We start from the raw sequence: 27,773 nt of genomic DNA, 5'->3' as shown, positions 1-27,773 counted from the left end.
AAATCCCTGAGAAAACTGACTGCATGTTGTCTGTACTTGAAACAAGAGGAGAAGGGAAGATAGGGCCTGTTTTTCTAGTCAAATTGTGAAATAAGAAATGAAATAATCAGGCGAAAAGGAGCTGGGGAAGCAGACATGCTGAGTGCTGTCTAAAGAACAGTGTTTTGTTAAGTGCTGGCAGAGGACACAGAGACTGTTGGAAAGGGGTGTGCTCTTCCCTCATGGGACACACCAAATTTTTATCTTACCTACTTTTTACTAGCTGCCTCAGTAAAGAAAAGCCTGAGGGATGCCAGAGTGACAAACAATATCACCTGGCTGCTTTAAATGTTGGTTGCAAAAGCAGTTAAAAAAATGTGCTCCTACTGGTTTAGCAGAACCAGTGGTACATATTCCTGTCGAAGACAAAGCTTGGTTGGATTTCGGTCTGCTGATTCCTCAACACACTTGAGAAAATGACTCTACAGAGGGCTTTGTACAGAGCGCTAAATTCCTTCTTCCTCAACACACAGAGATGTAAGTTTGCTTGAGTGGCTCTTCTCAACAGCAGCAGTAGCAATGTGTTCTCTCCTAGGGAAAGATGCAAATTCATCTCCCACAGGGATGGGTTGTACTGTGCTCTAAAACGCTTGCTGCCTCTGATGAAACAAAAGCCTTCTGAATCACATGAACTGCACTATACTGTACCTCTCCTGATACTCCAACATGAACCTTTAACCTTCCAAAGGCTATTTAAGTCAGCCAGTACCCCTTGACATAAACTGATGCATGCAACACTGATTGTGTGCTTACAAACTGAGGAAGCACACAAACCCTTCCTCTGAATGCTCATGGAATCACCAGCTCTCTGGGCATAAATGTGCTATGCACAACAGAGGAGGTTATACCCAAGAGCTTGTAAAATGGCCACAGCAATGCACAGCAGTGATTATCAATATATTGTGTTGTTACATGCTTGTAAATTCACAGACAGTCAGATTTAAAGTCTTGTACAACGTTCAGAATTCTTCCTGTATTTGACTCCTGCAGTTAAGTGCTACAGTAATGGACTTGAAAGCGTGTTGCTGCAAGAACTTGCCAAATGGTGATGGTACACAGTAAATACCCAGTGATAGGTCCCAGGGAGTGTGAATCACATGCTAGATACTGTTTTTATGTCTGTGAAGAAATCCTTTTGCCTGAACACAGAAATTCTGATCTTATTTGGGAATTTGAAGGTTTGAAGGATGGGAGAAAGATGTAGTTTGGGGAATTTCCACTTACAGAAAAGGAAAGTAAATTTTACATGTGAAATAAAAAGAAGACAGACATTTTTTAGATGCTGTTTTGTGATGCATAAATGTAGCCTACATTAGGTTGCTTTGTATTTGTTAGGCAATCTTTCCTAGTTTCTGGTTGGATAGCCTCAAGGTTTAAAGGAGAGGAAAAACACCCAGAAAAAGCAACAAATACAGCTTTTATTGGACATACAAATAATGTAACTTTAAGACACATTACCTAAAGCCATTTTAAAGCTTGAATGCGACGGCCATAGTTGCCTTTTGCCATTTCCTACTGATTCAAGCAACATTCCTTGCATGTTTTTTCTGAATTTTATTGCACTACTCATAATTAACTGAAGTTAATTACTGAATACTAACTTTCATGGGCCTTCAGAGTCATGCTCCTGCAAAGAAATAAGTGAATAGTGTCTGCAAAAATGCAATTTCTTTTAAAAATAATGGTTTTGTATAATTTTAAGAAATGAAAATATTAGCGGTATCCTCAGTAGAAGCATGAAGTGGTAAAAGTGGCCAGAAAAGCACTTACGTAGCCTAAAGGTAGCATAGTGCTCAGGGATGCTCAAATGTGAAGAGCATGAATCCACAGGACTCAGGCTCCTTGATTTTTTTTCCTCTGTATTTGGAGACTCTAGGAAAGGCCAAATACAAAGCTTTTATCCTGAAACCACTCACACACGCACCTCACATCACAGCAACTTAGCCTCGTGGCAGCTGTTGCAAAGCTCAGAATTAACAGCTGGCCAGTGTAAACTGGCAGTAAAATCACAAATTGACCAACTGCAGCAGGAAAACGTTTTTCAAAGCATGCACTTGGCATGTGTTTACACAAAAGAGATCATGCTTTGTGCTGAGTGGAAAGACCTAGTGGGAAAAGCACTCTGGAGTCTACTCACACGGTTCTTTCAGGGTCACATAGCAGCACATGCACACAGCTTTGGTTGCTGGCTGCAAACAGGTGCCATGCCAGCAGCAGACTGTGGCTGTGCAGCTTTGTCCTGACTGACTACAAGACACCTCCAGGTGTAAGTGGAGGTGCAGCAGGCAGTGTGCTCAGCTTGTGGGGTCAGGGGAAATGTGCCACTCACAGGTAAAGCCAAGGATTTGTGTACACTACAGAAATATATGCCACATATTTCCAGCACAGTGGTGGGCCATACAAAAACTGCTTGGGTAGAAATGAGGAGCAGTTTTCTTTTGGAGAATGAAATTTTGAGGCCATCTTCCTATTACAGTACACATAGGTGAGACCAGAACAAACTCCGCTTCACTTTGCCGAGTTCCTTTGGTTTCCTTTTTCAGAAAACTTAAGTTTCAAAACTTACTTCTCCTCATTTCTCTGCCATGATCTGCCTGCCACAGTCCATTTCCTTTCCCACGGAAAAACTAGAAGATGTCACTATTCAGTTTTATTAAGAGGTGTGTGTTTGCGTGGGGAAAGATTCTGCTTGCCAAACACTTGCAACAGCCACCGTCCAGGGACTGCTTCCTCACCTACCAAGCACTCTTTGCTGCAACAATCCATCAAACCTCCTTTCCCGTCCCGCCGAGGAACGCCGGTCGAGACGCCGGATGGGACGAGGGGTTGGAAGGCGGGGATGCGGTGTTGGGTCGCAGCTGCAGGACGCGGGACCGGGAGGCGGGAGTGGCACGCTGGGGCTGGGACGCAGAGATGGGATGCGCAATGAGACGTGGGCCCCGAAAGGGGGAGACGGAGGTGGGAGGCGAGGCTGAGAGGCGGGCCCAGGAGGGGGGACGCGGGTCCGGGCGGCGGGCCCGGAGGAGGGATGTGGCGGCGGGACGCGGGGCTGTACTTCCGGTTCGGTGCAGCCGTTACGCGCTCGCGGAGGGGCTGTCGGGCCTCTGGCCAATAGCGAGGCTGGGTGGAAGAGCGCAATGGCCGGTGGTTGGCGGGCGGCGGGCCGGAGGCGGGGCCAGGCGGGAGGGGCGGGACGCCGCTGGTGCCGCCCCTCAGAGCTGGCGCAGCGCTGGCCGGGCCGGGCCGGGCCGGGTCGGGTCGGGTCGGGTCGGGTCGGGTCGGTGCTGCCGTCGCTGGTGCCGAGCCAGGATGCGGCTGCGCTCGGGCGTGTTCGCCTCCTCCTGCCTCCTCGTGCAGGCCTTAGGCGTCGCGCTGTTCCTCCGCGGCTTCTTCCCGGTGCCCGTCAGATCCGTGCCCCGCAGAGAGGCCCGCGCGGACTCTCCCGCCGAGCCGGCCCCTCCCGGCCCAGGTAACACGAGTTACAGGTGCCGGGCGGGCCCCGTCGCTCGGTGTCAGGAAACATCTTTCTGTAGCGCCCTCGTGTTTCCAGACCAGTTTCCGTAGTAGTTTAGAACTTAACTGGTTTTCACGCAGTTATGGATCACAGGCAGGAATACCTGCTGGCAGTCGAAATGCCTCAACCGTCAGCTGTCACTTTTTTGAGGGGTGTGTTTTCCTGTCGTTTTGTTTCCCTTTCTCTAACTCTCATGGAGCCGTGATACCCGGTCCTGTTCAATGGCAAGTTGTTTGCATTAAGTGATGCCGCCTCAGCTAAAACCCCTCACGCTTTTCCTGTGGTCATTCGCTGGCTGTTTTGTGCCCGAGATTAATTATCTCTGTGATGTTTCTATGGTGTGTGTGTGTGTGTAATGCCACCTCAGTGAGACTTATAACATCTCAGTGGTGACAAAGCAGCTGTTGGAATGCAGGTTGCGATACGCACAGTGTTGCCATCCATCACTGTTTCTGTGAAATCACTGTCTTTACAGGTCCTTCTCTGTTCCAGAGCTAAATTTGTGAAACCAAAATTTTGGAGAATCTTTTTGAGGAGTTATTAGAGGGTGTGCTAATAATGTAGTCGTCTTATCTGTTCAGTCACAAATTGTATTAAAGTAATGTGAGGAGGACTGTGTACTTGAGGTACTGTTTTTTGACCAGTTTGGAGCTTGTGGCATGAAACTTCAGGGTTACTTGGCAGCTGGATCGAGTAGTATTTTGCTCATACAAAGCTCTTGCTTGGGACCATCTACTATGGTTAACCTGCGGAGCAGGATTGTGACTGCTAAAATGGGTCTTCAGGTGCCTGATATTTACTGTTAATTCTTCTGAAGTGTGTGACGTTATGCCTCTGGGGATGGGCTTACTTAAATTGAGTGGAGGGAGCAGAAGGTTGTGTGATTTAGAGTGTGATGTGCTGATATTGGTTAAGCAGGAACACTGCAAGAATCTAATCTGGTAACAGACAGAGTGGTTTCTGCTGAAAGGCAGATTGATTTTTAGCTGGAGTTTACCAAGACCGTCACAGATATTTGATAGACTGCTATGACTGAAATACTGCATTCACATGTGATAATAGCAGGAGACTAATGTAGATGGAGACTACTTGAGTGGGAAGGCGATGTTGGACAATTTGGTTTTGAAAGGGCTGTTTTGTGTTGAAGAGTGGAAGTGTGCACCACAGGGCTCTACAAGTAGTTTAAATTTAGGCATGTCACGAGCAAGCCTAAGAGTAGCAGGCAAAATTGGAGTGACAGTAGAGGAATACTTGTTTTCTGTAGTTCTTGGTTACGATGTACTTGCACAGTGATGTCTGGATGATAAGGTCTAAAGCCATGGTATTGCTTACTCAACCATGATGCAGAAGGCTTTCAACCTACTTTAGACCTATTCAGAAAATAACATTTCTCCAGTGCTTCTCTAAATCCTGAATGTTTTACTTTGTGAGTCCTGGCTGCCATTGAGTGCATGCAGTCTTGGTTGTGAGAGGGTTGTGCTACTGAACACTTGCAGCACGTTATTTTAAGTTCTTGGTAGAGAGCCTGTGGTTTTCTTCACAGAAGTTCAGGTTCATTTAAAGTAACCATTTTCTAAGTAACCCTGGCAGAGATAAATAAACATGCTGCATGGCCAGACTTGGACGATGTGTTGCTTTAGCTATCTTGCAGTTAGTATTTTCACATGGCTTGTAAATGACTCCAAATTCATTTGAACTTTGACTTTCTGATAAATCACACAGCAGGAGGAAGTTAGGAATAGCGTATATGTGATTGTGATCTCAACATTTTTGGTGTTCAGTGAGCTTTCTTTCACTAAGCAAGTGGATAGGGGAGAGATGTAACTAACAGAGGATCCAGTGTTGCCTTTATGTTTTTCATGGAGAACCAGAGCATGCCTACTAAGTTGATAATTTAAGTCCTGGAAAAAACAAAATTATCAGTTTGATTAGGGTTGCTTGCAGTTAGCATTTTGTTGTTGAGGTTTCCTTCTTCTCCCTGGTATGCACTCCTCCCCTGTTTCCTGATCTGGAAAAATCACTAGCAGTAACTAGTCTGTAAATGGGATTGTTGAGGCTTATCTATATACCCCAAAATACAATTTCTGGGATTGTTTTTGATGTTGTATTAGACACACCATTATCTGCAACCTTTCCAAATTGTCAACCACTTAAGCAGAAAAAGCCCTTAGTTTAAAAGACTGTAAAACCCCTAACTTTATATAATGCGTGTATTGAGAAGTTGATTCAATACAATGGTGTCTGGGTAAGAGACCTGTGGGTAGGATACATTCTGCTTCCATTTTGCCCTTCTGCATTTTTTTCTGATAGAGAAATGAGACCTGTAGAGTTGGGGCAAAAAGGCTGCTGTAAGACCTGAATGTCACCATGTGGACCAAGTTCAATGCAGATGAAGAGTTGCTGTGGCCAGAATTAAGACCATGCAAGAGAAAGAGGTGGGGCTTGGGGGCATGACACTGCCTACTACTTGATACACAGCAGCATTTTTCTGTACCCACCTATATACCCTGTTCAGGGAATTCTGGAATTGGGTTTTGGCCATGCAGCTGCCATCTCCTGTCATACATTCTTCTACCTTGAAGGGAACGAATGTACACAAATCTATTTCATACAAGTTTCAGTGAAGTTGTCTCTTTCTTTGTAATCTTCCTGTTATCTTATGGTGAGATTTCATAAAGAGGCATTTTTTATGTTGTGATGTGCAAAATTGGGTATTAGCACAGGTGAATGCTATGTCTTTTTTCTAACAGATGTTGTCTGTCAGATACAATTAGTTAAGCTTTTCTGAAATAAGGAGAAGGTAGCAGCTATCCCTTCTTATTACTTTGAACACTCTCCATTCCAAAAGTTTTCCTTCGTTGTCCCAATTTCATGTCACGCATTCCATTCACATCTTGTTTTACTTCCTAGATGTGGTTTTGGAGTTGTTGTCGTATTATTCCTGTGCTGGATGGCTTGAAAACTCATCTTCCTGATATTACTTCTCAGGTTTGCTGTTTGCAGCTTCCCATTTCTGGGTGTAGAATTAATAAAGAAGTTGAAAGCACTCATTTACATGGTGAAGTTGTCCTTTGACTTCTGGCTAGTCCTCCATAAAATTTGTTGATGATTTTTGTATGCCCTGTTTTTGTTGCTTAGGAATGGTTTCTAACTGGACCAAGATTCCTCCACCGCTTTTCAAAAAAGTTGTCATTGTGCTGATAGATGCTTTGAGAGATGATTTTGTGTTTGGATCCAAAGGTAAACAGTTCATGCCGTATACTACTCAAGTTGTTGAAAAAGGGACTTCTTATAGTTTCATTGCTGAAGCCAAGCCACCCACTGTGACCATGCCTCGAATTAAGGTAAGTGGCATTTTTATCTGTTGTTTCATTGGACAAACTTTTGAAGTATGGGTTGTTTTATATGCTTGGAGTTGGCATAAAATACATTTGTGGTGTTAGTGCAGTCTATGGCTGATCGTCTCTTCGCTGTGGTAGTGCATGTGACAGAGTCCTGATCTGCCATGGGCAAGAGGTTAAGGCCAGATAAGGCCTAGTGCAGGCTTAAATGATTGACATAGCCTTTTTATTGTAATCATGGGAAGGCAGTAGCCTCTTAATTGTCCAGTTGTCTTCTATCTAGGAACATTTTTATTGTATTTCTCTGAGTTCTTGTAACTTCTGAGAGAAAATCCAGCTTAGTATAAAATTGTTTTGTCATAGGGATGTTTTTGAAGAGCTTAAAAAGGAAATTCTGGCAAGTTCCAGGTAACTAAAATATTAATTGTGATGGTGTCACCAAAGTACTTGATCATCCAGGCTTGTCCGTGGTACATCTCAGTAACACCTCTGCATTGGAGAAGCTGAGGGAGTGATCATTGGTAGGTCAACTAGCAGGCGAGTGAGGGAGTGAGGGGGAGACAGTCTGGTAACTCTTTATAGGTGGACTTCATTGCTTTTTCTAGAAGTTTTTTACTGTTTTGAGGATACTGTTGTTGTTAACATTGAGTCAGTTTACTTACACCTAAATTGTCTTTTGGTGGTTTAATGACCAGTAAATGAAACAAACGTCAACTGTCACAGAAAGTTTTTTTTCTCCTGTCCATTAATTTAGACAGTGATATTTTTACCTTCTCTAAAGCAGTTATCTCTGACATCAGCTAGCACTTTGTTGTGTCAGATGAGGTTATGTGACAAGACAGCTTGTGTTCTTTTACTTTGTTATGTTTCCTTATCAAAAATATAATTTGTCTGCCATCTGGCTTATTGCTTCCTCCCATTTACATTGCTACTGTCTTCTGAGCACTGGAAGTTTCTTGTTTAATGTGTCACTTTTCTTTTTTCATTAGGCTTTGATGACAGGTAGCATACCTGGTTTCATCGATGTTGTTGTGAACCTCAATTCTCCAGCTCTGTTGGATGACAATCTGATATGGCAAGCAAAAACAGCTGGGAAAAGAATAATATTTTATGGTGATGATACTTGGGTCAAATTGTTCCCAAAGCACTTTGTGGAATATGATGGAACAACATCATTTTTTGTGTCAGACTTTACAGAGGTGAGAGGCTTTGTATGATTCCAAGTTAAATAAAGTGAGTACAAACAAACACTGTCAGTTTCTGAGAATGAGTGAGTAAAGCTACCCTTGTTCTGAAATGTTCACCTGGCAATAGATAGAAATTGAATTTGTATGTCTTTTTGGTGTGGGCACTGTAAAGCTAAGCATTTCAATCCCTCATGCATATGCTGTAAAAAGTGTTGGGATGATACAGTGATCGTCAGTTTATCACTCTGTAACTCCTAAACATACCATTTTCTCACAAAACTTGTTGTGGTTGGAAGAGACTAGTTGCTTTGTTTAAAAATTCCACTATCCAAATTTTCAGTTTGCTATCGTATTTTTAATTAGTGCAATCTTTAAGAGGTCCATTAATATGTTAGCTTGGTCTCTTGGAGGTACTTTTATACTTATATTGCATCACTTTTGTAATTGCAATGGGGGTGCTGTTTCTTTATGCTGTCAAAGAGGGAGCACAGAAAGTAAATGAAACGAATTCTGAAAATTCTTACTCTGGGCACATTAGAAGAGTAAATGCTTTGGCAAATTTACTTCATTTTTGAACCTTTATTATTTCTAAAACCTCAAGCCATTGACCTGCTGGTACTGACTGAAGTATTTTATTATTTGAGGAAGTTACAAAGGTCTAACATGAATTGGAAGACATGTTTGGTTATGCTGATAAGACATGCAAAAGCTTTAACCTGGAATAAAAAGTACAAATGTTCTATTGGATCTATGGTTATGGGGTTCTCAAGCTCTTTATGCTGCCTTAATGTAGTGTATTAAACACACAGATTTTTATAGGTTTTTTTGGTAGTTTATATATAGACTCAATGAAGTAATATCACATGGGAAATATTGTAGGGGTTTCTAATAACCGAAGAGACTATATGCAACTAAAGATGTACAGTCAACGTAAGCAGGAAAATAGGTGAGTCAGGCCCCAAATAGCACTTTTCAAATAGTTTTTCTTTCTATGTACTGATAACTATGTTATCAGTTCTTTTACTCACAGCAAGTGCAATCTTCTTGTGTTTGCACACTAGCAAAAATGGAGTTGAAAAATTAGGGTCTGTTGTATCCCTGAGCTTCCCATCACTAAACTGAGACTTTTTGTTATTCTTGTGATATTTAATGTATCACATGTGAAATGGTAAACTGGGGTGTGAAGGGCAAAAGTGACTGAAAAGTTCTTGGAACAGTTTCTAAAAGTTTCTGTGGACGCTTGGCAACCCATTTGCCTTGTCTGTATGTAATCTGATGCATCCTTACCAGAAAAGATTAAATGGGGTGAAGAATTTATTTTGTAAATATATTAAGATAAATATATTTGACTGCCTGACAATGACCTACTTAATTTTTTTCTTATTGGCATTGCGTAATCTCATCAACTTCTATGGAATTTTCATGGGTACTGTAGTTAATTTTTTGTGCTTTTTACAAGAGGGATTTTTTTTACCTTGTAGTTGTTTTCCTTTTCTTTGAGGTTGATGATAATGTTACCAGACATTTGGATACAGTGTTAAAGAGAGAAGACTGGGATCTGCTGATACTACATTACCTGGGGTTGGACCATATTGGTCATATGACTGGGCCAAACAGCCCATTAGTGGGACCAAAACTTCGTGAAATGGATAACATATTGAAGAAGGTGCATATTTCCCTTCTTTCAAAGGTAATACAGCTTGCTCTTGGGTCAGTATCTGTTAGTTGTGGACTGACATTTAAATGTTTGCTGTTGTTGTTAGTACCTTCTTTATTCATAGACTGAAGTGTGTATTCTGTTCTTTGCCTTCCTGGGCCATTTCCCAGTGTAGCATTTTTAAGGATTTGGTGGCTGACCTTAGTAACATCTGTTAACAGCCTCTTCTGGGCTGCTGTGGGAAATAACACCCCCTTGGTGTCCAGAAACAGGAGAGGAATGCCTGCCAAAATTCTCTGATCACTTGTGAATTAAAATGGTTGTTGGTATGCTTTCTAGGAATCAAATTTTGCAGAATGGGCATATGTAGCTAATGGCTCTGATGCCCAGAATTATGAAGGCATACCTAATTCTTAGATATTTGATAAATTCAAATGGATGTGGTAGTCTTAATCTGCTTTTTTTTTTTTTTTATGGTGAATGTAGCACATCTGAATCTGTTTTTAGATTTGTAAATACTAGTTGTTGCTTACCTAAGGAGTCTGAATTCTGAAATATCAAGTCCTAGTTCCAGGTGGCATGAAACTTTTTTGATTGTTTGGTTTTGGCTACTGCAATTCAGAATAGCTGATTGTGAAATTTCAATAGTATTTTTAGTCAAGTGGATACTATTTCATGAAAAGAGGTTAAATCCTGTGTGTGGAAGTTGTATGAATGTTACAGTTGTTTTGCTGCTGTTTTTTAATATCTTTGCTTTTGCCATTTATATTCAAGCCTTTATCTCAATTCTAGAATACAGACATAATAAAAGCACTTTATTCTCTTTATTTTTTAGATAGAATAGTACTGGTAATAACTAGAGATAATAAAAAGCTACTTTGCTGTTGAATGTGTTAACTTTCTGCCACTTTGATTTGTTAGCTCAAAATTCTTGGACAGACCTCACTTTAAGTACTTTAAGTTTCTATTTCTCTTTATTCAGAATCATACACATCATTCAACATCATTCTTCAATAATCATTAACCGTCAGTCTTCATTGGCTGTCAGATTTCAACCCCAAATCAGTCAGATTTCAACCTCTAAAGCCCTTGGGAAACTAGAAATCCTATTAGAAATAGGATTACTTTTTAATATTGAGTTGATATTATGTTAATATTTACAATATCAGTAATTCAGCATCTATATTAAAACCTAGTGAAGCTGAAGAAATGAAGAGGGGGAATATTTCTGTGTTAATGATGCTTTTCTGGTACTCTTGATTTTCTTTTCATGGTGTGATAACCTTTTTTTAATCTTTCAGAGAGTTTCTTGTAACTCTGTAAATTCAGGTTTGTTTTTTTTTTAAAGCTTATTTTATGCTTTATTTTTGCTAAGATAGTGACAAGTGTGTTAGATATGAATGTGCCTAAACTTTTAAAAATTACTGAGTTACGCTTAATTGCAGCCGTCTCTTGTTATCTGTCCCACAGTGAGCAAGTTTCAAAAATTAAATTAATTTTGAGACGTATCATGTTTGAAAATGATGAAGATAGTGAAATTATATAAATTAATTGTGTTTGTATGCTAACTTATATTTTTTTCTATGATTTACAGGAGGAAGCTTCTTTGCCCAATTTGTTAGTTGTTTGTGGGGATCATGGGATGTCTGAAACAGGCAGTCATGGTGGTTCTTCAGAAGGAGAAGTGCACACACCACTGCTTTTTATCAGCTCTGCTTTTGAGAAGAGAAGTGGTAAGGATCAAAGAAGCATATTTAGAACTGTCTTAGTTTCAGATGGAATAGAGTTAATTTTCTTCTTAGTAGCTGGTACAGGACTGTTTTTTGGATTCAATATGAGAATAATGCTGATAACACACTGGTGCTTTAATGTTTACTCTGAATCAAGGACTTTTCTGTTTCCCGTGCTCTGCCATTGAGCAGGTGCAAAAGCAGCCATTAAGGAATATAGCAAGGACGGCTGACCTGAACTGGCCAAAGGGGTATTCCATACCATGGAACATCATCCCTAGTATCTAAACTGGGGCTACCAGTCACTGCTCAGGGATGGACTAGACACTGATGAGCAGTTGGTGACAGATTTTATTGTGAATCACTTGTTTCTCTTGTTTGTTTTTTTTTTGTTCTCCTTGTCTCCTTTTCATTACTATTATTATTATAATATTTAATTTTATTACTGTTCTAGTCTCAGCCTATGAGGTTTACCTTTTCTTTCTCCTCCCCACCAGGATGGGTGGTGTGAGTGACCGAGTGGCTGTGTGGTACTTGGTGTAAGGTTCCAGTAGATACCAGTGCATAGTGTACTCTAATAGGATGGGAACAGTACTACTGTATGTAACTGTAACAAGAACAGCAATAATAATTATATGTAGATTATAGTAATTATTGTAATGGGAAGAGGGGAGAGAGAGAGGAATAAAACCTAGGAGAGGGAGAGGAATAAAACCCAAGAGAAACATGTGATTCACAATGCAATTGCTCACCACCTGCTGATCGGTGCCCATCCTACCTTCAAGCAGCAATCCACCGCTCCCGGTCAACTCCCTCCACTTTGTGTACTGGCTACAATGCTGTATGGTATGGACTATTCCTTCACCTAGTTCAGCTGACCTGAACTAGTGGAAGGAATAGCCCATACCATAGAGCTGCTCCAACTGCATTCCCTCTTAGCTTCTCATGCTCCCTGGCAGAGCACAGGAAGTGGAAAAGTTCTTGATTTAGAGTAAGCCCTCCTTACTAACAGCTAAAACTTGAGTGTGTGTTATCAACGTTATTATTATACTGAATCCAAAACAAAGCCCCTGTACTAGATACTAGAAAGAAAATTAACTCTGTTGCAGTTGAAACCAGGACAAGAACACACTGGCAACTCTTATTTATATAGTCTAGAATTCTTGAAAAGTGCTTTGGTTTGTTCTACAGCTATTTGGGAGAGCCCATTCTGTGTAATCCAAAACTCAGCCAAAGTTAGCATCTGTATCTTGGTGAAATCATAAATCAAGCTTTGTAACCACTGAGAGAATTGTATATTTCTGAGATGATAATCTTGTACAGCCCTGCCCTGAATTTTGAGGGCAAATGAGATTTGTTGTCCGAATACTGGGCTAATGGTAAATGAATAGGTGTAGATGCAAAATCATATGTGAAGTAGGTTTAAATTTTGTCTTTCATGGCCAGAATATTTGCTTGGCCTCCATTCTTCCCTCTCAGACAGCTAGGACAGAGGAATGAATGACAATTTCTCACACAGAATTAACTTGAAGGAAGAAGAAAGCACTTAGGAGGCTACAGACTAATAGGAAGAGGATTATTTTTTTATCATTAAATTGAACTGACCCTTGTCAAAGGGTGAGAGGTGGTGGCACTGATAACATGACTATTGATTACTAAGACTTAAGGATGGAATATGGATCATGAGTGTGTTTACTGTATGGGCTGGTTAATTTTATATCATTGATGTGAATTTACATGTTTCTGAAGCTGACTGATTTTCTACATGTGGATAATAAAATATAAAAGCCAGATAGTTAGAAGGCAATAAAGAAATGGAGTGGTAGAGAATCTTTAGTCTATTTTGTAGAGTTGTGCTTAAACTCCTTGACTGAGTGACTCGCCAGAATGTAGTTATACCAAGAGTGAATATTTTCCCCAGAATAATTCTCCCTTCTGCCTTTCATTCTGCCACTTGCCCATTTCCATCTGTTTTCTTTTCTTCTAAAACCTGTGTGCAGAACCTTGATTTATTTATCTTGGTGGAGGTTCCTGCAGCATGGTGGAGGTAGATTTTCCTGTTGTTTGGAAAGTTGTTATTGAGCTGCAATAGAAAGCACTACTTGAGGAGTCATTGATCTCTTCTCAGGTCTGTAAACAAAACAAAGTCAAGAGTGGATCAAAACTCTTGGCTAAATTTTTATTTTATGAATTTCACTAGCATGTGTTGACAGCCAGGAAGAGCATAGATTCTGCAAGTGCAGTCTTCTGCTCATTGGAATTAGTTTCAATGAGGCTTAAACTGAATGAGCAGTTTTTACAATACAGTGAAATATATCTATTTACCTGTCTTCTGGGACACAGTTCTTGATTTCTAATGCCTTTGTAAATATCCAGCAGTTTACTTTTGATTGGTACAGTAATCAGGATTCTAGTGACTGCTCCTTATGATCCTACTGTAAACAAAATGTACTGTAGTTAATTCGGTAGACCTCAAAATAGTAATCCTGTGGGCTTTTTCCATTTAGTATGCTGTCAGAGTATTACTTGTATAGCCTTCTATAGGGATGTGTCATCCATGATTGGCTAAATGTGTTTGGTAGTTTGGCTTTTTTTAACCAGTTAAGAACTTGCCTTTAATGATAAAATCTGAAAACTGCTGACATACAGGCGTTCATGCAAAGAGGCTTTATGGATTATAGATGGCATTCTGTACAAGTATGGGATTAATCAGAGCCAGATGAGAAATGAGGGAAATTTTAATGCTCTTAAAAGGAGCCTTGAGAGGAATAAAGACTGTATAGAACTCTTACTATACTGCATTTAAGTCAAAACACTGAATAGCTGAAGTTTCAAAAAGGATTAAATAAAAGCATAGTAGAAAAACATCGTTGCCTAACTAGTTTAGCACAGAAAGAAAAAGCTAGCAAAACAATTTAAAAACAGGAAGTTACCTGTGTTAATAAAATCATTCATGTCTGTAGATTTCTGGTGGACTGAAGGCTAATCCTGATAACTCTAGTAAGTTAGTGGAATCTTACACAGGACCCTTTAAAAGTCACTGGGTTTGCCTGGATATAGCCATGGATTTTGAGCCTCAACATTCTTTCTAATTCTGTTGTCTAATTCTGTTTGCCTAGCCACTTGATATTAATTAAATCTTGAGCTGTTGTCATTACATTGTGAAGTTTCTGGAATCCTGTCAACATTATTTTAGATTCTCATTCTTTGTTAATACATTAGATTAGTCTACTGTAGTGCTTTCTATTATTTCTAATGTAAAAGTTATGAAACTCTCTTAGGCTACAACCTGATATTAAGGTGGTGTCCTGGACCATCTGTTTTCATACTTTTACTTGTATAACATTTATGTTGTGTTTATGGTAGTTGTTAGCATTGAAGAGTGGTGCTGGCTAAGAATTTAATAAATATTGGATTTACAGCAGCAAAGAATAGCAGCTGAAAAAGATCAGTCAGCTCTCTGCAGACCACTTAAAATAACTGATCTAACACCAATGAAACAATAAGGTGCCAGCTGTCTCTGGAGAAATAGAATGGGATAGAATGGGCCTGTTATTGAAATACTACTTTTCCTCTTTCTTTTTATTTTATTTTTTTTCTGTTATTGTTGTTGTTCATTCTAGCTCCTCTAGCCCAACCTGAACATGTGCAGCAAACAGATTTAGCTAGCACATTGGCAATAGGTCTTGGCCTTCCAATTTCAAGAAACAGTGTTGGAAACCTTATATTGCCAGTTGTTGGAGGCAAGACAATGAGAGAACAGCTACGTTTTGTGCACTTGAATGGGTTCCAGCTTAGCAGATTGCTGCAAGAGAATACACCTGCATATGAAAAAGGTAAATTAGCTAAAAAAATGTTACAGATATACTGTTTATAAAGCAGTTTGGTCTTCTAAATGCAATAGTATGGTGTTGCACTGCAGATTAGCTACTCTTTTGAGAGCAGTATTCAGAACAACTGTACCGAATTCAATTTTTAATGCAACCTACTTTGATACACTGCTTCTGAATACAGTTTTTTTAATGACTACTATTATTCCTTTTTGGCAAAAGAGCAAAAATAATGATGGAGTAAGATTAAAACTGCCAGTGTAGTTAAATCTCAGTGGTTTCATAACTGCTCTTTGTGAGGTGTCCTATATAGGGCACTAACTCTGAGCTATTTGGAGAGTTAACACAATGGACTGAATTTTCCAGTTAAATAAAAAGATGCTTCAGTCAAAGCTGGGATATAATTTAGGGTAAGTTTTCTTTTAATTTCATTTTTATGTATTTACTTGGAATGAGAACCTAGAGAACTGCTTATTAAAAGTAAGTGCATGTATGTGTGTGTATTTGGAGGAAAGAATAAAAAACAAGTAGAAAAAATAAACCGAACCTAGCAAAATGTGGTATTTCATTAGGAAACATGATAAAAACTGCCGTATAAATAATGAAGTTAGTATGATAATTTTGTGAAAAAAATCTGTGTTAGAGGGTGAAGAAGAATCTTTTACAATTGACATTAGAAGATGTCTTAAAGTGACTGTGAAGCTTATAGATTGATTTATAATCTGTTGAATTAATAAAATAACTAGATGAGAATGCAGAGTTGTTTTACGGCTAGGAATAATTAAAGTGGATAGCAACGTAAATTTTAGCAAAATGACCATTCTAGGTCAAGAATCAATTATCTTTCAACATCACAGCTCCTAATCATAATTAAACCTTGTCCAGGAATCTCAACAGAATAAATTCCATTTGTTGCCACAACATGCCTACAGCAGGACTCATGCTTCATCTCTTCTGACATTTTTTTTCTGCACAGATTTCACTCAACCCAGTTGTGTCAAGTGAGGAACTTGCCCTGTTGAGGGGTTTCAGGATATGCCTGTATTGTTGAAAATGCCATCACAAAACTCCATCTTAGAGTATTTCTGCAAACACTGATGAAACAAACTGGAATTTCTACCAGCTTCTGGTTTATGTCTCAATTTCAATTTTATTTTTCCTCTCAGAACAGCTTAATTTCAACTTGTAGCTTTCATATGAAGAATGAAAGTCAAAATTGCTGAGGATAAAAATGTGAGAATCTTTATGCTGTTTGCTTATGATTGCAAACTTATTAGAAGCGCTGCCTTACTGGAAAGAGTTCGGGAGGCAAAGCATCCAAATGACTTTCTCTCCTTTCAGTAACGGAAAGTTTCAATAACATGGTACATGCAAGTCTAGGTCCAAGTCATGGTAGCTTTTTTTACAGTCTTAATGTCAATTTCCTGTGTTGCTGTGGACTTCATAGAGGAACCTTGTTTTTCTTAGAGTGTCCTAGATGTGCAAGGCTATAGGTTAATGTCTGTTCATTTAAGACTGGCAGGGAAACAGTACATTCTGTTTGTTTTGTGTTGTTTGATTGATGTGGATACTTCAGGCTTAGAAATACTAAAGACAATGTCACTAACTCAGTGACTAATATGAGCATGCATGAATAGCTATTCGTTTTGCATTTGCTTTTAAGTGAAGATAACTACCATCCCACTATCCCACTACAGGCACATACACATCTGTTAGGATTCCCCTAGAAAGAGGTAACCTTGCAGAGAAGTTATTATATTAAGTAATCTGAATCATGTTCAAAAAGTTGACCTCTTTTTAACAATGGTAAAAAGGAGGATCCTGGGAACTACTTAGCCAGTCAGCCTCACCTCTGTGCTTGGTAAGTTCACAAAACTGATTTTCCTGGAAGACATATCAAAACACGTGAAGGATAGAAAGGTTATTGGAAACAACTGACACTACTAAATGCATCAGTAGACAAAAGATGTGTCATCCAGTTAGGTTTCTGTAAGGCCTTTGGTAAGGCCTCCCTGAACATTCCTGCTGCTGCCATTGGAGTGATAGGGTTTGACAAATGGACTCTGTAATGAATAAGTGTAAATGTAAAGTCAGTGGCTTAATGTCTAATTGGAAACTAATAATGGCTGGTGATCTAGGAAAATATGTCTCCATTAACAGTGCTGGCAATGAATGAGATAGTCTTAAAAGCAGTCTTCCAGCCTGAATAATTCTAGAATTCTAAGACTGTAAAGTTGGGAATGTGAGGGAAAATCAATCTTTATATGAGAGAGTGGTGACTGGCATGTAGCTGTGCCTGGGAGTGGATGATGAAATAGTTGAGAACTTCTGGGTCAGGATTAGTGCACAGATGAACATGGGCAATATTGTGTGGGTGTCTAGTGCAGACAGTTGGATTGTAATTTGTAGCTTTTCAGACAACTAGAGGAAGTCCTACGTTCACCTTCCATGGTGCTCATGTAGTGCTTCAGCCATCCTGTTGCGTTTCAAGCTAGATAACTGGGCAGTGAGATGGACTGAAAAGCTGCTGGATTCACATGTGCATGTGATCAGCAGCACAAAGTCCCCTTGAAGGCTCTTGTGATCAGCCACAGGGCTTGACTCAAGCCAGCGCTATTTAACATCTTCATCACTGATCTGGCCAGTGGGACAAAGTGGTGTCTCAGCAAGGGAAGGACACAATAGGAATCTGGGAGAAGCGCTTGATGCAGTAGGTGGGTCTGCTGTCACTCAGAGGCACTTCAACAGGCTGGAGAAATGGGCTGACAGAGACCTCTAAAGGTTCGGCAAAGGGAAATGCCAAATCCTACACCTGGGAAGACGTAATCCCAATGTACCAGTGCAGATTGGATTTTGACTGACTGGAAACAGCTGGAAGAACCACCATGGGGTGACCAAATTGAGCATCAGGCAGCAGAGCACCCTTGTCAAAGGAAGGGCAATAGCATCCACGGTGGCATTAGGAGGACAGTCATCAGCTGGTCAATCCTGCCTCTTGTATCAGCTGTGGTGAGCAGACATCAGGCGTCTTTGGTCTGGTGCTGGGCTTCTCAGTACCATAATTTAGTGGATATAATGTAGTGGGTGAAGAGCATGGTCATGAAGGTGATGAAGGGATTGGAACATCTGTCTTATCAGAAGGGACTGAGTGTGCTAGGACTGTTCAGGAGGAGTCTTATCAATGTAGATAATACGTGAAGGGAGGGAATAGAAAAGGTGGAACTGGGGTCTAAATGGTGGTCCCCACAAAAAATTTAGAGGAAACTTTTTTAGGATTTGTCAAACACTAGATAGAGTTAGGAAGAAAGGTTGTGGAGGCTTCCTACTTGTAAACATTCAAGACCTGACTGGACACAGATCTGAGCAGTCTTCTTTAGCTCACCCTGCTCAAAACCTTTTGATTTTTATTAGTTGAACATCTGAACACTCATCAGAGTTATACTGACAGCTCTCGGGGTACATAATTTCTGAATTCCACCGACAAGGTCTGCTGCCCACAACATAGTTGGAATCAGTTGGATGTCATTCACATTTGCTTAGTTGGACATCACTCATATTGAAACTGATGCTGCAGTTTCAAGCTTCCCAATGCAGAGTCTCAGCTAGTAACAACTAGTGGACCACAACATTTCAGTTCAATGCTAAGAAAAATGCCTGTGACTGGAACTTCAGTTTAAGTAGAAAGATATTCTTGAAAATGCTTGCAAGGATAGCGTAAGCCTTGCTGCTTTAAAAAAAAAAAAAACAACAAAAAAAACAAACACAAAATTTTGAACTCTTGATGTCAAAATCAGTAAGCTCTATGGAAGGGGAAGACATGAAAACATGGCATTCCTGTCCAGTGCTGTAATTTACAGCATAGGGGTTAGAGCACCACGTTGGGACCATGAGGATGATGACTAAGTCAGTCATAGCAGGAAAAGACTCACCCATTTTAAGCTGTATCATAAAATATGCATTCATTTTTGGTGGAATTATAGTTTCCTTCTTAACTCAATGAAATGAAGACAGATACCAGTTGAGTTGAATAACAGTCAGATGGGAAGGCAGAATGACCTTTACAAGCGGTTTCATAAAGAAGCCATAGATTCACCTGCTCCAATGTTAAGAGCAAATGGTAAGAGTACATAAAAATATCTTTTCATCTTCAAGAGTGTTTTAAATATATCTGTTAATAAATAAAGAACAGAATGAAGGCAGGTCAGTAACTTTTTTCTCCCCGTGTTTGTTCATATAAACAGTCATTTTCAAACTAAGAAGTTTTACACCCTGTAATGGGACTTGGGCTTTGCTTTATTGAAGTTCAAAAGAATCCTCACACTTAAACTGATCCTCAGTTAAATTAAATTTTACATGAGAAACTTGAAGCTTGACTAAGGGCTTTATTATTTAAACCACATCTTTTTGAAACATGCTAATAAATTGTAATGTGAGGCATGAGCTTTTCTTTTGATAGATGTGGATACATAGAGGTAAAGTCTGAAAAATAAGAACAAAAATAGCTAGCAAAAATTATAAAGCTGAAAAAAGATGCATCTAAAAAGACATTTTGGGCTTTTGAGCAAGTTCATACCTCAGTGTAAGAAAGACAGGCCTAGGTATCTAGCAGTGCTTCCCTTGTGTTCTGAACTTTTGAACATGTAGTTGAATTATAAACTAGGACCTTTGAAAGACATTTTACAGTGGAATGAAGAGTCATGCTTGAGAGCAAGTTGGGTGGTGTTATTAAAATGAGTCCAAGCTTTTCCACTTGGGACTCATACTGAACTTGTATTAGATTAAAATAATTTGACTTTTACTGGGACATTTATATATTGAAACTGGAGAAGTCACTTCTACATTATTCATTCTTTCCTTATAATTCTTTTTAAATGATTGCTGCCTGTGACTGGAACTGAGTGAAATTGTTGTTGAACAGATGCTTGCAACTCATACCCATTTGGTTGTGATAAGATGGTAGCGAGGCTGAAGCACAAATTGCTAATGTAATACTTACTTGAAAAGTACAAACATTGCCAGTGCTTTGGGAAATGTGCAGCTTGGCAAGCTTGCTTTGGATTTTGCTTCCATTTTGGCTTGTCTTATAAGTATCCCATATGGGACTGACTTACCAATATTACCTGCCTGTTACCAAAATGTTTTTCCAACAACTTAGTGTCCATGACCCTTCTTATTTTATGCTTCCTGCATATAAATGTGCCACTGAACCAATATAACTGGAGTTCTCAAACAAAATTTGTGAACCATGGTGTTTGATTCCCGTCTGCAAGGTCTTGAAGTCATTAATTCATGAGGGTTTGACTAAAAGCCATCTTTCATAACATGAACACAATGGTTTTGGTGAACAGTTAGCATGGAAAGAAGTAGATGAGGATGAAAGAAAAATGCTAGAAGGAATGAAGAGGGGGACTAGTCAAGAGGCAGTAAAATGGAACAGAACAGGAGCAGAAGATGTTGAGGGAATTTATTTATATTTCAAAATATATCTTGAACTCATTTCAGTCTTCTGTGTAATGAAAAAGTGTCCTGTCAAATCTCAGTTTGATTAAAGCTCATTTTGGATGATCCTTTATGGATGTCCTCAAACATATGAATATTTAACCTTATTTCAAATATACTGGAAGAGAAACTTTATAGGGAAGTTAAAGGAATTACAGGGAAGAAATGAAATCTTCTGTGTGCACTGGCATCTAACTTGATATACAGCTCTTTGTTGCTGGCTGGATTGTACTTTCTAGCAGATCCCTGCAAACCCCCTGCATAACAGGGTCAGCATGTCTTGGAATCTTCTGGAAGTCTTGGGAAAACTGGACATTTGGAGTTGAACATTGCCTTTTAAAATTCTCTCTTTGAGTTCAGCCCACAGTAGATGATGAAGTGTCTTGTATGGTAAGAGACTTGCAAATAGTAAGCACAATTCTTTCATGACTATACAAATTGTGAATAGAAATACTTAATTCACCTTCATTCACTTGAAATAAAATTTCAAATGTTTCTAGAATTAATTATGTACTTTAGCTGAAAAGGCTTAACAAAAAATAAAGTGGTTTTTTTCCAAGTAGAATACACTGTTCATTTACGGGGACTGAAAAAGAGCTGGAACTTAAATTTTTGTGACACCAAAGTTATTTCAGTCATTGTTTTAATCTTTCTTGTCTGAAACTGTACAGCAAATGTTTCACCCCACTTTCAGCTAAGAAGGGAAGAACTGCAAGTTATATAAAAATTTCCAAATTGATCTTTTATACTTATCATTACCTTTCAACTGAAATTGCAGGGAAATATCAAGTACTATTAGTGTGAAGTGAAATTCAATATCTTTTTTTTCAGAAAAATGCAGATAAATGTAATATTCGTGCATAGCATAAGTTCCAGTGAGATATGAATTTCTGAAGTAATGCTCTTGCTTTCCATGTGCTATCAACTGAATTTGTGTTGTGAATGCATACTGTATTTAATGACCAATATTTGAAAAGCAGAATCACAGATTAGGTGAAGTAGGACTGGATCACTCAGGTTATCTCATTCAACCCCTCTGCTCAAGCAGCACATTACTCAGGAATGTGTCCAGATGACTTTTGCATATCTGCAATCCCTCCATGCAACCTGTTCCAGTGCTCAGCCACCCACAGAGTGAAAAAAGTTCTTCCTCATGTTTAATTAGAACTTTGTGTTCCTGTGTTGCCTCTTGTCAACAGGCAGACTTCAGCCTATTGCTGGGCACCATTGAGAAGAGCTTGGCTCCATCCTCTTGACACCCTCCCTTCAGATACATAGAGACAGTGATGAAGTCCCCTCTCAGCCATCTCTTCTCAAGGTTGAACAGGCCCAGCTCCCACAGCCTTTCCTCATGGGAGAGGTGCTTCAATCCCCTCATCATCTTTGTTGCCCTCCACTGGATCTGGCATCAGCTATTTGATCATTTCCTACATAGTTTATACAGTGTGTTCTGGATGATCAGTAGTTCCAGTGGACAACATTGCTTTCTTCCCCACAGTATCTGAAGCATTTGAATCGTTTGTCCTAGAAGCTCTTTGTAGAAATGAATGGCTATTAAAATAAGTTTTTCAATTGTTAGAGGTCTTGACAGTTTATTAGGTTATAATTAATTGCTTTTATTCCAAATAACTGGTATTGCTGCAGGAAGATAAAGATAGTGTGATTTTGCACCGGTGAAAAAATTTTCAACTGCCATAACAATTATATATTTTTATTAACTATACAAGCAAATATAAAAATATGATCACATCTTCAAGTAATCTTTCTTTATTCATGGCTCCTCTTGCTTCTTTTCTTTTTTCCCCTTCTCTCCAGATCCTGGATATGAACATTTTAAGATAGCAGAAAAATCCCATGGTAATTGGATCAAACTGTATTTAGAGGGGAACAATTCAGAAATACTCTTAAATCTTGGCAAGAAGATCCTGAAGCAATACCTGGAGGCCCTCAAGACTTTGAGTTCCTCATTAAGCAAACAAGTGGCACAATATGACATGTATTCAATGATGGTGGGGACTGTGATCATTATGGAGGTATGAAAATAGAACTTTCTGTGAAAAAGTTAAGTGCACTAAAGTAAAGTATTTTGGTGTTGGATATGTAATGTATACACTTACTGGTCTTTAAAATTACTGAGTGTGGGTTCTTAGGGTTGGCTGACATCCTGCTTGGATAAGATTAATGCTCCTTTTAAAGTAAACTCTGGCCTCCAAAATGATTCAAGAGAGCTTTTGATACAAATTAGTTACATTTTAGTGTAGGTAGCTATAGTAGAGATGCAGATGTGCTACAACTTAGGTTATTTCCCTATTAGTTAGCCTTCTATTTTTGAGTAGATTTACTGCATTAGGAAAAAAAAAAGTCTGGCAAGTAAATCCTTAGCTGTTTTTCTTTATCTAATGTTGAGTATAGCTGCTCCAAACAGGCAATACCTTATATGGAAATTTTTCAGAGTTCCAGGAATTGTTCCTTGTACTGATAGATTTAGAGCCCTGAAATAAATACTTGCTGTAGGATTACCTCTTCATATCTTCTGTAGTTATAAGGATAAGATATACCATATCTTAATTTTAAGTGGATCTTTCCAGCTGAGGTTATGAGGAAAACTCAAGTGACGAATCTCCATTGTCCTGTCTGGGCTCTGTGCCTTGTCTCCCATGCATTGCTCTCTGCATACAGAGTGCTTCTGAAATGGCTTTCTGGTAGATTGCTCAGTAGGGTTTGTCACTCTGCTGGTCATTTCACAGGAATGAGTTCCACGGTGCCCTTGGGTAGATAAGATGGTAGGTTCCGTTCCTGCTCTACAGATGGACGATCTGGAGGTGGACAAAGTTCAGTGCAAAGCTGAAGGGGCATATCTTTCTTTGTTCCTTTGTTTTCAGAACCTACGCATTCAAGCTGTTGAGAGTTACTTTAGATCTGAAGCACTGGATTTTTTTTTTTTTCTGGAATGTAGTTGTAGATGCTTGCTATTTCTGGAAAATAAATCTTAGGTGTTATAAGCAATCAACTTTCATCAAAGAAGTATGCAGCTACTAACCACAGGAATTTCTGTTTAGGAGTGTATGCTCAGAATAACTGTAAGATTCCAGCAAAAAGGCTGGAGTTTATTTTCTCCAGCGCAATACTCAAGAAACTGCCTTGCTTTCTAAAATGTTTTTGTCTAGATATCGATTTTCCACCTTCACTGAATAAATAAGACTAGAGAAACTCAGATGTTGCTTCAAACTACACCATGCTATAAATGCCAATTATCCTGTATTTCTGTTGAGAAGAATACCTCTGAGACATGAACTGGTAACAGTGCATTTGCTCCAAAGACCTAAGTTTAGCTTGGTAGATATCTACACTTTGAGCGTTGTCCTGCCATGGGTGCCATAAGTTTTAGCTTTAATTTTGAGTGATGGGCTGAAATATAATACTTAAGCCAGTATGATACTCAAAACTGCATATTTGCATAACCAGATGAAATATGCAGTAGAATATATAGAAGTAGCAGACTATTGCAAAGCATTCGTTCGTTGGGGTTTTTTTTTTTGTCTACTTTACTATGTCTCGCTGCAGTGTGGGGAAAAAATTTAGGCACAGGTTTTGCAAGTGACAGTGAAAGATTACTGGTTGACAGTAGTCTGATATAGTTGTTTTTTGTTTTGATTTGTTTTAATCTAGCTCTAGCACCAGCTGATTGAGGTCAGTCTAGTCCTATCTCCATCTCTGCAGCTTGCAAACCATTTTACTGTGTGGTTGAAGTTTCCCACTTTTTGGTAAAGGTTTGTATCTGAGTAGCAGAAAGTTTCATTTTATTTTTCATCTCTGCTGCTACAGTTACATAAGAGGAAACTTGGAATTCTGCCTTGTCTGTGTGCAGGTCAGAGCAAAGACAGTAAAAGCAATAAGTTAAATTAAGATAAAGAGAGATACAAGAAATAAATACTGTGAGAATTAGTGAGCTAGAAATTCAGTATACACTTGTGGGATAGTATGAGAACTTCCCCTTGCCTGGGAAGCTATTTAGCTCAGCAGGATATCATACATATGTATTTCTCATACAGGAAATAAATAAACTGCCTTTGACAGAGTGTATTAACTTCAGCCATTTGCAGGTGACAAACAATGGGTCAAATTTGTTTGCCTGGGAGCTATTTCAATATTGGGAGTTCAAGGTCTTTTACAGGGAATGAAGGTCATACATATCATTTGTTGCCACAGGTGAAGAGGCAGATGATGATTTATTGAACTTGGGAACTTGTGTGTTTAAGCCCTTAATAGATGAAAAGACAATATTGGGTTCTCCCATTTATATAGTAATATCTTACTGGGGGAAAAGAAATCAAACATAATTCTTCACAGTTCTTTTTGATAAAGTATGTATATTAGCAGCGTGACATGGATGAAAACAGCATGATTTTTTGTGTGAATTCTCACTGTATATTTAGCTAACCCCAATTTTTAAAGTACTAATCCTCTATTTCTTTTCTAGGTTCTGCTACTACTTTTGCTCAGTGTTCCAAAAGCCCTGAGTAAGCGGGCAGAATTTGAAGTGCCCCTTTCCCCTCCACTGTTCTCTCTGGTGTTTTACTTGATGTGTCTAATGCTGTGTGCTGTACATGTCATTGTATGCACATCAGCAGAAAGTTTGTGCTATTTCTGCAGTATGTCCTGGTTGACAGCAGTTGGAGTGATGATGCTGATTTCTGCACTCATGTGTGGTATTTTATCTGCTATAGCAAAGATCTTGGAGAATTACAGACTTCCAGTGAAGGTGAGGGCATGCATTAATTATGATTCAAAATGTTTTATCTTTCATATACTGTCTTTTATCTTTCATAATACTGTCAGTTACAATTTTGTTTTCTCTGTGTGTGCTTAAAGAAATTCTTATTTGTAATGTAATATGAATATGTATTATTATTTAAAATTATAACTGAAACGTGCTGTTGTCACTGTGGCATGATACTGGCTGGTGAAGATCTCAGAAGTGCTTATTTTGACACAATTTGAAGAAATTTTTTAAATACTGTACAATATTTTCTGGTTAACTATGAGATCAGAAACATTTATACCTTGTACAAATTGTATGCTTTTACATAGTTAGGTTTCACAATTGCAATTAAAACAAGATGTATAATACTTTACAACAATATGCACAAAGGACAGTGATGATACAGGAGTCAGTAATGCTCCAAGAAGAATATATTTTGCCACTCTACCTTTCCGTGTATTGGTGTTATTAATGTTTGGGGTTTTTTTAAATAGTTTTGAGCATGCAATAGAGGGAGCTGATTTAATCTGTCTTTTAGAGGTTAAGAAATAGAGTTTGTTAAAGTCTTTGGAGTTCTCAAAGTGTCCTCAGTGTGAGGAGTTACCTTCTGTATGTTATTTGATGAGTTTTATTGTTGTGTTCAATAGAATACAGATAATTCCAAGGAAATAAAATTTGCGATGTCTTTTCTTCCACTGTGAAATTTAGTGTGCCAAGAGCTGTCAGTCACACCATAAAATCAGCTTCTAGCTGTTTTTTCTGCTGCTTGTTAGTCATATTTTTCAAGGGTCCCTGATGTTCAATAGCTTTCCTGCCTATAGTATTCCATTCAATGGTGCAACCTCTGTGCAGTACAGTCCTTCATCAACTATGTTCATAGAATCAAGCTTGGGGGTTTAATACATTCTTTTAAGTGTGTGACAAAATATGACAAGTCCATTGCTTTAATGATATGACAGCATACTCTATCAAGGAGAAAAGCAAACTTTCTGACTTGAAGAAACATTTTGTAACAGCTATATTTATTACAATTCAGAAAATTTCAGTGTTCCTGAGTAAAGATTCATTCTGCACTCTGTGCAGGTATGTGCTGTAATTCCTGAGTGTAGATTTAAATCTAAATTCTTATAAATCAGGTTGCTAATATATTTTATTCAAACTATACTAGATCATATTTTTTTCTGTAATTTCTGACTAGGTGTTTTTTTTTCCTTAGAAGAAGAAGGATAAGAATATAACCTTGAAATAATAATTAATGCTCCAGTGTAGAAATCTCATGTGTATTTGGTGTGCAATGACAAACAAACACAACTATGAAAGATAAACTTGTCATCTTGTTACTAGTTTTTCTAATTTTAGTAAAGAGAATTCTAAATATGATGAGTTTTGTAGACCTGCATAAAATTTACTTACATGCCACTTCAATAGCATGGAGAGCAATGACTACAGATGATATATTTCTTCTCCAGCTGGACAGTCTCAAAGAATCTCAGAATGATAGAGTGCTCTGGGTTGGAAGTAATATGAAAGATAGCCATTTACAAACCCCTTCCATGGGCAGGGACACCTTCCACTGGACCAGGTTGCTCAGAGCTCTATCTAGCCTGACCTTCCAAGGATGGGGCATCCACAGCTTCTCTGGGCAGCCCATTCTAGTGTCTCACCCTCAGATCGTCTGCTTCAAGTTGATAATACACAAGTGAGGTTTTCAGCCAGGTTTGTGTGTATGTTGTTTTTTTTCAGGGCTGGGGCAGATAGAAATAAAAAAATAATGAATTTTCCATCCCAGGTTGGTTCTGTGATCATATTCCTACCTGAGATATATTTGGAAATGTGGGAAGCTTAAGTATATCTGATGAAGTTTAGGCAAGATTAATTCTGTTTGAGGTAGAATTTGAGGTTTTGTTTGTATTCAGACCTGTAAAAATACATTTTTGTCATCCTATCTTCACTCCTATTCCATAGGTGACTGAATTACTGGATGTATCTCATCGCGTCAGTCAGGGAGGCTTTGCTGTCCCTGTTCAAGTTCCAGAGAAAGCTTGAAATATTTTGTGAGTTTAGTTAGTATGTGCCTTCATTCCAGACATGTATAAAAGCAGTGACTTGGTTCTGATACTTTTACCACTCTCAGGGCTGTTGTAGAATGATGTGGTGGGGCTTTTTTGTGTCTGCTTAGACAAATACAGAGCGTGGAGAAGGTGAAAGGAGCAG

The 27,773-nt window shown here is 38.9% G+C and overlaps 1 protein-coding gene across 2 annotated transcripts in view; it reads left to right on the top strand.

Moving 5' to 3' along the window:
* Positions 1 to 3,282: 3,282 nt before the first annotated feature.
* Positions 3,283 to 27,773, top strand: part of PIGG (phosphatidylinositol glycan anchor biosynthesis class G) — an 85,358-nt gene continuing 60,867 nt past the window's right edge. The window contains exons 1-8 of one of the 2 annotated variants that reach the window (XM_058826887.1): positions 3,283 to 3,508; positions 6,692 to 6,897; positions 7,884 to 8,093; positions 9,583 to 9,771; positions 11,333 to 11,471; positions 15,092 to 15,304; positions 22,613 to 22,830; positions 25,278 to 25,559. In XM_058826887.1, coding sequence (XP_058682870.1) covers positions 3,349 to 3,508; positions 6,692 to 6,897; positions 7,884 to 8,093; positions 9,583 to 9,771; positions 11,333 to 11,471; positions 15,092 to 15,304; positions 22,613 to 22,830; positions 25,278 to 25,559 — 1,617 coding nt within the window. In that variant the 5' untranslated portion in view covers positions 3,283 to 3,348. The remainder of the gene's footprint in view (positions 3,509 to 6,691; positions 6,898 to 7,883; positions 8,094 to 9,582; positions 9,772 to 11,332; positions 11,472 to 15,091; positions 15,305 to 22,612; positions 22,831 to 25,277; positions 25,560 to 27,773) is intronic. The other variant, XM_058826888.1, reaches the window with a different exon arrangement.

This window comes from Poecile atricapillus, chromosome Z, assembly GCF_030490865.1.
Source record: "Poecile atricapillus isolate bPoeAtr1 chromosome Z, bPoeAtr1.hap1, whole genome shotgun sequence".
Lineage (NCBI taxonomy): Eukaryota > Metazoa > Chordata > Aves > Passeriformes > Paridae > Poecile > Poecile atricapillus.
This window is presented reverse-complemented; position numbering and strand designations above follow the sequence as displayed.